At 36.4% G+C, this 10,746-nt stretch overlaps 1 protein-coding gene across 1 annotated transcript; it reads right to left on the reverse strand.

Moving 5' to 3' along the window:
• Nucleotides 1–78: 78 nt before the first annotated feature.
• Nucleotides 79–9,572, reverse strand: LOC125226500 (cuticle protein 7-like). Its single transcript, XM_048130483.1, has 5 exons — nucleotides 9,561–9,572; nucleotides 3,370–3,493; nucleotides 3,069–3,103; nucleotides 2,472–2,632; nucleotides 79–1,636 (listed from the first exon to the last, which is right to left on the reverse strand). The coding sequence occupies exons 1-5, from the start codon at nucleotides 9,570–9,572 to the stop codon at nucleotides 1,396–1,398; spliced, it is 573 nt and encodes a 190-aa protein (XP_047986440.1). The 3' UTR covers nucleotides 79–1,395.
• Nucleotides 9,573–10,746: the final 1,174 nt, after the last annotated feature.

Consider the following 10,746-nt stretch of genomic DNA (forward strand, 5'->3'; position numbering starts at 1 on the left):
AGTCTGTACTGTACTCACCTGTAATGTATTATACTTTGCTTTGGCAGTCAGTTACCTACATTTAATAACACATGAAATGGTTTCTTTGATATATTTGTTGTCATTGCGTTTTGAATAGCAAAAATACAAATCATTCTAACATTGCTACGTTCCGTAGGCAAAGGATCATAAAACGAATTTTGAATATACAAGTAGTATGTACCTAGTTTTTAATTACTGGTTTTACAAGTTTTACCGCACGTGAGTGGTTCAGAATGTGGAATCTAGAGCGTTGCGAGGATTTCAAGGCACGTGTGAAAACAATTTTGTCACCACTACGACGCCAACACGACCAAATTATTAACTATAAAACACAAACTAAATCAAATTCATCAATATTTTAACATAATTTTTAAGATTAAATGCAACTTTGTCATTCGTTTTTGAAGTAGGTATCAAGAGAATGGATGAATATGTAAACAAACCAGTTTCATAATTCGAAATCATCATCAAATCGAATCATTTTAACCTAGTGTTTCTAGCAAAGGATTAAAAAAAAATAACTTGCCACATTTGTTTAATGACACCTTTTGCTTATCCATCAGCTATACATCAGCTGTAAGGTACACATTATTCTTACCTACTGAAATAGGTATTTCTAACGTGTTAATAATATGTACATCTTATAACCAAGGTAAGAGTTGAATCTACGTAAAGTTGAAAGAAAACTTTGATTTTACCATTCTTATTCCCAGTTTTATTTTAACTAAAACGTTCGTTCCCTAATCTATATACATGTCATTAATATACGGCCTGTTAAGTCCCAGTCAATTAAATATAAGGCGTTTTTAAATGTTGCTATTATTTACAACGACACTCAACATGACACTTCAAGAATAAATACTTATCTAGTAGCTTTAATTCTATATTCATTTTTCGGTTTCAGTATAGTGTACAGGCAACATAAAAAGTAACAGACTATTTATCAGCATACCAATGAACACGAACTGTAGACATGCACCTACTGAGAATCTTTCAAACCATTTCTGTCAGTACCTAGTAAATACGGGCAAATAATAAAAAATCGATAGGATAAGTCCTCGAGATATTTAGTACTGTGACAGACAGACAGACGAACAGAGTCGCACCATAAGGGATCCTTTTGTACCTTTTTCTTACCTAACCTTAAAAAGGATGTCATCCAACATCCTTAGGCGTAAATAGTTGTCGTCCCATAGAAAATTTGAATTAGGCGCCTATTTCTACTGACGAATATGATTGGCTATTGTATATGGAAAATAATTTTAGGAGAGCAGATATATTTGCTGCGTTGTTGCAACCGCTACTACTAATGCTGACTGTACATACATACATACACTGGCATCCGCTATTAAGCCGTTCTTACTCGTAAGTGAACTAGTAATTATAACTCTCTTCAGGGCCTTGTAGCCCAGCGACATGGTTGACACTATATCCCACGTTGGAGTTGGCGCTGGGCCCGTACCGCGGGCTGGTGGGCGGGCTCTTGTCGGGGAGGTACTGCGGGCTGTCGAGGTAGTCCCGGCTGGCCAGGGCTCGGCTCCGGGACTCGGGCAGCCGAGGGTGCTGCAGCTTGCTCTGCTGGTGAGGCTCTTCGCGACGCACGACGGCGTTAAATCTGGGAACGTTGATAGTAATTAAAATTATTTAGCTGAAATTTTAGACAAAACTAACAGACTAACGACTAAAAACGAATGTAGACAAAGTCTAATAGCTCTAATAGCCCTTTGACACTCGCTCACTGCCATACCCGTGTCACCATCTTGGGCAACGTTTGCGCTTTGCTTCTTCTTTTCTTATGCGCACTGCCAAGGAGTGGAATTCCTTGCCGGCGGCTATATTTCCGAGCTCATATAACCCGGCAACCTTCAAATCAAGAGTGAACAGGCATCTTCTGGGCGAGCTCACTCCATCGTAGGCCACGTCTTTGCCTTTGGCTAGTCTGTGGTCAAGATTAAGCCCATTTATAATTTAAAAAAAAAAAAAACCTCTACACATTTAGTTCTAATACTCGTGCGTAATAAAGGGTTATCGCGCTATTATAGGGAGTAAGCGTTACGCACTTTGTAGCTCTAAAATCGTCCTTCATGCCTAACGTGAATACCGAATTCCGCCAACCACAGCCATCATTCTGTCACTCTAATTACACTTTAATTGCGAGTATGTGTGTATACTTAGACCCACATTTCTAATACCAATAAATAAATAAATAAATATTGGGAGACACCTTACACATATATCAACCTAGCCCCAAAATAAGCAAAGCTTGTACTATGGGTGCTAGGCGACGATATACATACTTATATACATAGAAAACATCCATGAGTCAGGAACAAATATCTGTGCTCATCACACAAATAAATGCCCTTACCGGGATTCGAACCCAGGACCGCGGCTTAGCAGGCAGGGTCACTACCGACTGAGCCAGACCGGTCGTCTATACATATACTGACCCATTAACCGCGTCGGCGGTGTATTCGACGGTGCGTAGCGCACCATCGGGTTCGTACAAGGAGTACGCGCCGCGCACTTTGTCGCCCTCACGTCGCTCCCAGTGGCTCTTTCTGTCGCCCGTTTGGTGGTCTGACACCTCATACTTGTACTCGTATTTTGGCTGAAACAATATTTAACTATCAATGATTTAGATATCAATGCTTAAGGCAAAGGCTCAGGTAATGCTACACTAGCGCCACTTCCGATATTTTTTTATATTGTTAAAATTTTTACAGCACTTTACAAAATACAGCGATAGCGCTGAGTTCGTCAAAGTATGTTATATTATGTAATTTATATCAAAAGGGTCATTAATACAAATCAGGTAGGTCATAAACGTTAAAACTAGATACGTGACGTGTTAAAATTAGATATCTTTTCAGTAATATTTCTAAATCAGTCGCTATCTACAATTCCACATTCCAATATTTTTCTTAACAATAATAGAGCCAGTCAATAGCCAACACAATAAATATTGTACGGTGTAATACACGAGGCCTGTGAGGTTGGTACCTTACTAAGAACTACTGTATTTTATTGAAGTTTTACACACTTACTTGAGTTCTGCTGTACTGGTCTAAAGCAGGTATTGCTGAAAAAAAAGGATACTCTTGGTCAAGTTTTCAGAATTAAGTTGCTTTTACGAAATCACATTAGTATTATCAGTTGAATGTATGACAAACATGATATAGGCACTTCTTTATTATTTAACACCTTGCAGGACACTACTCCAGGCACAATAGAAATAACAATGGGTTTACGCCTTTATAGACGTTTAGTGTCCACCAAGGTGTTAAGTAGGTAATGTTATTTTGAAATCCATGTTATACTATATAAACTATAAATATTTTTATTTACGTGTGGTTGTGGGGGGCAGCGCCTGCGGCTGGTGGAACACGATGCTCTGCGATGACGTGGCATGCTGCAGCATGGCCACTGTAGACCCTTTGCTGAACAGCCACCCGTTCAACAGGATCACCACCTGTGGAGTATCAGACGGGTTACTTTAGGCAGCATTCGGTCACAGCGCCGCTAAAGAAACCGTGCTGGTAAGAAATGTCAATAGCATTCCGTAAAATGTATGCGATTCCGCCATCAACATATTTCGATCCTTCATGATGCACATGCAACTCTGAAACTAGCAATAACTACTAGTTACGGTTCTTCTCAAAAGTAGTGAGGACTTGGACAGATTTTCCATTAATATTCTGATAGGGTCTACTTAACCAAGGAACGAAATTAGAACTAGTAAGCACTAAAATATATTTACAAATAAATGTTTTCGGTAAATGAAGGAGTTATATTTCGAAAGAAACACGTTTCCTAAAGAGATGCACTGCTAACATTGACTGTTTCAAAAAAAAAGTCATTTTCTAATTCCAGCACTATGGATACACCGTATTGATAGATACGCGCCTTTAGCCAAACGATATCCATATTCCACTTATTGCGAACGATTGCGCCCGTAACGTAAACTGCTCTATTGAAGGGACTCATCTCACCGAGCCCTCGTTTTATAGGGACATCTCATCAGATAAGTGAAACAATGTGATGTCGGCGGATGCATATGCACTGACAAAGGTCCTTGTCAATTAAAATTGTTGATGTTACTGTATGCAAACCTTCGACTAGATAAATGAGGTACTAAAAATTCTTACAACCGTTTCTATTCATGTTGGCCCATTATTTGTTCATTAAGAACGTCAATCTTTTATGTTGATGCATATTTCAGTCCGTCAAAGTACGGCAGAAACTACAATGTCTATTTAATATTCAGGTATGTTATAAAATGTTTCCAGTCTATTTACTTAATTGTTATCGGGGATCCAATTTGTCCGTTCGATAATTATAGGGGAAAGGTGATAAATTAACTAATGTATGCATCGTTAGGTAGTTTAATTAACGCGTAAATTTGAGTATTTGTAACACTGAAAAAACCTGTGCCTGCTACATAGGTATATTGCGTGGCGGTTGCCTTTGCTTTACAATAATAAGTTAGTGTTGTGAAGTTATGAGGCAGACTCGAAAACAAATGAGAGATGATACTGTTTTACGGTTGTAGGAAATTATTTTTAGATAACTTGTTAGGTAATTTTGATGTTTATTTATTTTATTTATGTTCACTTATTCCGATTTCTTTGTTTATATAATATTACTGTATTATATGGAACATTGTGTATACGTGTACCTATGTATACCTTATCGACTATTTCTATTCCGTTCTTTTTTAGCGAACGGAACCCATATAGGATTACTTAGTTATCCGTCCGTTTGTCTGTCTGTCAAAACCCTTTTTCTCAAGGACGCGTTCAGTTATCAAGTTAGTATTTATATCAAATACTCCAGTCTACTGCTCAATCAAAACCTACAGGGCCCTTCCCGTGAAATTGACTGTTTCGTATGAGAGTTGATGGTGTGGTCTTTCTAAATATGTATCTGTGACTAATTACTAAACAGGTTATAACTTATGACGGTACTACCTTATTCCATTTTTTCGGGATAAGAAAAAAGCTGATGTTTCCAATGGTACTTAATTAACTGGTAACTCACGAGAATTCTGTATCAGGCGCACAATAATTCCCAAAATTAATCATTTTCATTACTACTAAATGCTATACATATAAGTATACTTATGTTATCTATACCTACCTACCTTTGCGTGACTACAGCTACATCTATACGAATCCTACGAAAAGCTCTCGAGCGCTGCTTGGCGTAGATATGATACTTTCAAATGTTTCGCTCCCACGGCATTCTGTAGGTCGATATCGACCATTCTAAAAAGTAAGAACGTACGTCGCTAGAGGGCGTCGTTAGCCATAATCAAGCTAATATGTATAAAAACCTTAATTCAGTAGGTAAATATATTACATCTCTATTTATACATACACATTCTGCAACTCTAAAGTAAACCGAAGTCGTAATTTGTCGTCGTCGGTCCCAATATTTCTAGAATCCAGTCTGTATTCGTTTGGGTATAATCAAAGATATTGTCATGCACTTGGAACCAAATAATGGCATTAAGAATTAATTATGCATTACAATTTAATTGGACCAGCGTATTAACAGAAGACTGTCTTAATCTTGGACCTATATTGTGACCTTGAACGAAAACCTCACTTCTGATACTGATATATCCCATCCAAATCGTACCTAGAGCTAAAATTTGACGTATTAAACTTACCTTAGGGCCACTTGCACCACCCGCTTAACTCAATTTTAGTGGGCTGTCAACTGTCAAATACCATATAAAATAGTGAGTTAACTTTTCTGGTTAACTCTCCATTTTCAGCGGTGCAAGTGACTCTTAGGCCCACTTGCACTGACCACTTAACTCAGGGTTAGTGGGCTATCAAATGTCAAATTCCATATAAAATGGTGGGTTAACCATCCTAATGGCGCCGTAAGTATAGTACCTACCTACCAACCTATCGATCAAATTAAGGGAACTACCGACATCGACACTGAATGTCCTTACAACTCCCATAAAACATTATTGTTATGTCGTAACTTCAAGGTTGCTAAATATGTTGTTAATCAATTAAATTGCATGTACCTATCAACAAATTAAGCAGAGCACTCGTTTGATTAGTTGCTTATCTCAACTTATATGGAGCAAAACTAACATTAATTTACATTTGGCGAGGTTTAGGCACATTTATTTTGTTTGTAACATCCGCTGATGCAACTTGTACTAATAGAACGTGGACACTTACAGATAATCAAAAGCGATTTGCAGTTTTAATATTATCTAACACATTAATAACAAAGATATCCATATTAATATTATAAATGTGGAAGTGTGTGTGTCCGTTTGTTTATCCGTCTTTCACGGCAAAACGGAGCGACGATTGACGTGAATTTTGAAGTGGAGATAGTTGAAGGGTTGGAAAGTGACATAGACTACTTTTTGTCTCTTTCTAACGCGAGCGAAGCCACGGGCAAAAGCTAGTATGTACTATATAGATTTTTTTAAAACGGAACAAGTTGTATATTAATTTAAAAAGACGAAATTAAAATACGGTCTGCAACAGCATTGTTAAAGTGCAGTAGGTAAAGCTGCAGAATTTAAAAGAAATCGTGACTATCGTGAGGCTTATTGATATCTAACTCATCGATTACTTTCTTATTAAAAGTTATACAAATTCAAAAACAAGATCCTGGACACGCACTGCCACTTCGCCCACCCGCTTGTTTTACTTCTTCCTTGAATTATTTATGAAAGTGAAAGAAGAACCTAACTTTAAAAATACTTTAAGACGATCGTCCTTACTAAGACACATTGTATTGTGAAATTTTGGTATATGCTAAAAGCACGATATACCACGTTTAGCAAAGACGACGTCCGTTGAAGACATGTTTTTAAACTAGGACACTACTCTTCATTTTATAAAAGTTCCTGAAAAAAGTGGATCAGTTTTAAGCATGAAGCTTACTTATAGTTTATTTTTTGGTCTTGTTTACAGGCCCGGTATTTGCTGTTTATTTACACAACGCACCTACACTTTATCATTAGCATTGTTTGCCACAGATCGCAGTAGGTAAGTAGGCAATTGGCGTCAAGTCGTGAACAAGATAATCCATCAAGCCACCGACATACGTGCTTCTTTTGCACAACACATTGTCTTTCCAATTTTATCATATTTAACCTTTGCGGTTGGACTATTTGTTTTTGAAATTCGAATGTCACGACCGAAGTAGGTGTGCGGCATAGATGGATAATAATATAGGAGGTGAAATGGAGTAGAAGGAGGTAACCGAAGGACACGTGCTATTGAAACTTTCTGTAGATTCTGTTCTGTTCTCTCACTTCAAAGTCTCACTTTTGTTTTATTCCCGCCAAAAATTTAACAGCTAACCCAAATCACATCATAATATATTGTGCCTGAGCTGTAAGTTCACATTTTTGACACATTTGTTTTGAAGTATGTTGCGATGTGGCTAAGACGTATCGTTTGAATAATCTAGCGATTATTCACGAATTGGTTGAATCGATTAGGCCCTAGGTACAAGAAGGCGCTTAAACAAATATACGATTTCTATCAACTTACTGAAATGTCATTTGAATCGAAATGACAGAATCTGCCACAGCACTAGTTTAAAAATAAAAATAAATGATAAATGACATAATAAGTAAATCCTACGTGATAAATTAATATCGTATAAGTAATAATCACTAACGAAGATCCGCAAAAATGTAACATGTGTTAGATTATGTTTAAAGTAATATTGTTCTTAAGTACTTGATTTTTTTAAATATTATTACAGGATTTTATTTAAAATTTCATTAGGTCACGCCAGTTTACGTTTTGTGGACGCTGTCAAGAAGAATTATTTCATAACATTAGCTTCCCTCCGTGACAACCTCCGCTCTCAATATAAGTATGATTTAAAACTGCCTCAAGTCAATAATAAAATCTTTGACAAAAGCACATACATCTCTGCCATTCGAGTTTTTAATCAGCTGCCAGATGAATTAAAAATGTTAGAGGACTCCAAATTTATCCCTAGTTTAAAGAAATGGTTAATTAACAATGAATTTTATACCTTAAAAGACTTCTTTGAAAGATATGACTGATAATTATGATTCGCCATGACATGATTGCTAATAATGTATACCTAGTATAGTTTTTTAGCTTTAAGTGATAATTGTATACCCGAATTGGGTCACCGTTGTAACCTACTAATGTAATGAATTAACACCTGTGTAACACGGTTGAACAATAAAGATCTATCTATCTATCTATCTATCTATCTATCATGTGTCAAAAATGTGAACTTACAGCTCCGGGATCTAATTTCAGCGCATTGATTTTTTGTCCTTCAAGGGCGCAAGTATGTTACATGTCTATGTTTACTAAGTCTATGGTGAGTAGGTACGTTTTGTTATAACGCGCTCTATATTTGAATTTCATGTGATATCGAATTGAGTAACATATGGGCGTGACACCACACGATCAGAATCTACATTGACCTTTGTTTTGTCGCAAACATTCGCAAGGATGTGTCCATGAAATTTGGATAAGAGGTGTGACTCATTTAATTTATTCTAATACAATTGTTTAACCTTGAGTTAGATAACTAATTGAAGCGTTAAGTGATTTCAATTAGATATTATCGTAAAGTGACTACTATTACATGTAAGTGCAAATTTAAACGTCATGGAAAATTAATATTTATTGCACCTATTAATGCAGTTAAGTCAGTAACAGGTTTTATTGGTAAAACAATACAAAAGTAAAATATCTACCATAACTAAGTTTAGCTTTTAAATTAAGTAGCTTAATTAATCAGGAATATATAAACTTTCCCTGAAAAATAAAATTATTAAGACTGTTAGTTATGGAGGAGCGGTGCATCCCAATACAGGTTTACTTTCCTAAAGGGAAGTCCCAACCACTGATGGCAATATTGTAAGTAAGTAAACCTTTTTAAGGAAATAAAAAATATTTTTCATTTTCATTTAATTTTGAACCCCAAAAATACGACGATTTTGTAATTTTAAATTAAGTAAAACAACTTCCTTCGTGATTTCTGTTAAGTACATAGTTAAAAAAAAGCGAAGCCAATTTAGAAAAGTACATATATCAAACGAATCGTGAGCGAATCGTGAAGCTTTTGGGCATTCGGCTACGCACAATACGTACGTATCATATCTATTTGAATCATGTATGTGTAAATTATGTACAGGAGAAACAGGTTAGTTACCTAGTTTAATAACAACATAAACAAAGTCGCAGGCAGAGCCTAATTTTCGCTCTGTATAAACCGCAGATCTCATTCGCCGATTAGTTGCTCAATATCCATCAGTTGGTGGCACGTCCGATCCACGTTCCAGATACGGTTGTCCTACCTAACACACGCGTGAAGTGTTAAAATCAACTCTGCCACTTGGCTATAAGAGTGTGTGATAATCAAACGAAACTATTTCACGAATTCCACCACTTGAATCTATAAATATCTATAACGATTCGACAGGAGGCGTATTTAGATTTTTTTAATGTACCTACCAGTATGGTATCAAACCCAGGACGTTCCTAAACACTAACCAACACAACCATTTTTTTAATACTACATCGGTGGCAACCAAGCATACGGATCGCCTAAGTCCGTTTTCACATTATCCGATCCGATATCGGATGTCGGAAGTAGGTATTCAATGGAAAAAATTCAAGATGGCGCCTGTAATGTATGGGATATTGGTCCTACATCCGATATCGGATCGGATAATGTGAAAACGCACTAACTGTAAGCCGTCCCTATAGCTTATGGACGCCTGCAACTCCACATATTATTATGTTACATGTGCGTTACCGACCCTCCACGCCCTCGTTGAACTCTGGCAACCGTATTAATTATTGATTTATTGATATTATGTTCCATTTATTTATTGGGGAGGACAGCCCCAGTCATACAGACATACTGAAGTGTCAAAGTATAAATTCTTCGTAACGCACAATCGTTGTTTCAGTTTATATATGGTTTGTCTATTCCAAAACTCTTCAAGTAATTGGAATAGAGAACCTGCACTTATGGTTGTTATTGTAACAGTAAAATTGATAATGTAACCTCTAAATAATGGCTAATCTGATACGGATCAAATAGCTCTATTAAATTTAAATAGACTGACTTGCATTGCTGATAAGGATAATTTGTTTGTCGAATGTATTTGTCCATTTAATTGGCACGTAGAACATACCTGTACTAGGTACCTACAGTATTTATTTACCTACTACATAATACTTATTAGTTCAATTATTAATCTAGAAGGCAACTTGACAACACAAAGCAGTATACAGGCTGTAAATCTAATAAGGGCGATCTCTTAACGGCGGTGAGTGTAGGATAGGAGAAATGTAATTAGATAACTTTTACTTAAAATTGAAACAATTTTTTTATTCATACAAAATACAAATTCGGCCCGTAACGTAAACCAAAGACACTCGCGTTAAACACTCGTTGACAGTTGTCATTGACTGTCATCGCAACCACGTTTACAGTAGATACATTGCTGCTGGAAAATTTTACATAAATTGATTATGAGGTGAAAATTAAGAGTAACTCCAAAAAAAACATCTCTCAGTTAATGATAACAGTAATGAATTCTATGTCTGGTTTCATTTATCGCCCGTATTACGTTTACGCGCTGTAAAATGTAGATATTTACCCTATAAATACCTACCATCGAAACTTAAAAAAGAGCTCATGTCAAAAAGGATATATTCATATTTAGTG

Source organism: Leguminivora glycinivorella, chromosome 5 (assembly GCF_023078275.1).
Source record: "Leguminivora glycinivorella isolate SPB_JAAS2020 chromosome 5, LegGlyc_1.1, whole genome shotgun sequence".
Lineage (NCBI taxonomy): Eukaryota > Metazoa > Arthropoda > Insecta > Lepidoptera > Tortricidae > Leguminivora > Leguminivora glycinivorella.

Excerpts from the sequence above, each read along its gene's own strand:
- LOC125226500 (XM_048130483.1), bottom strand. Across the intron at positions 3,104-3,369 it reads GCTGCCCCCCACAACCACAC|CAATACCTGCTTTAGACCAG; the intron begins GTAAATAAAAAT and ends CTTTTTTTTCAG. Across the intron at positions 2,633-3,068 it reads ACCAGTACAGCAGAACTCAA|CCAAAATACGAGTACAAGTA; the intron begins GTAAGTGTGTAA and ends ATATTGTTTCAG.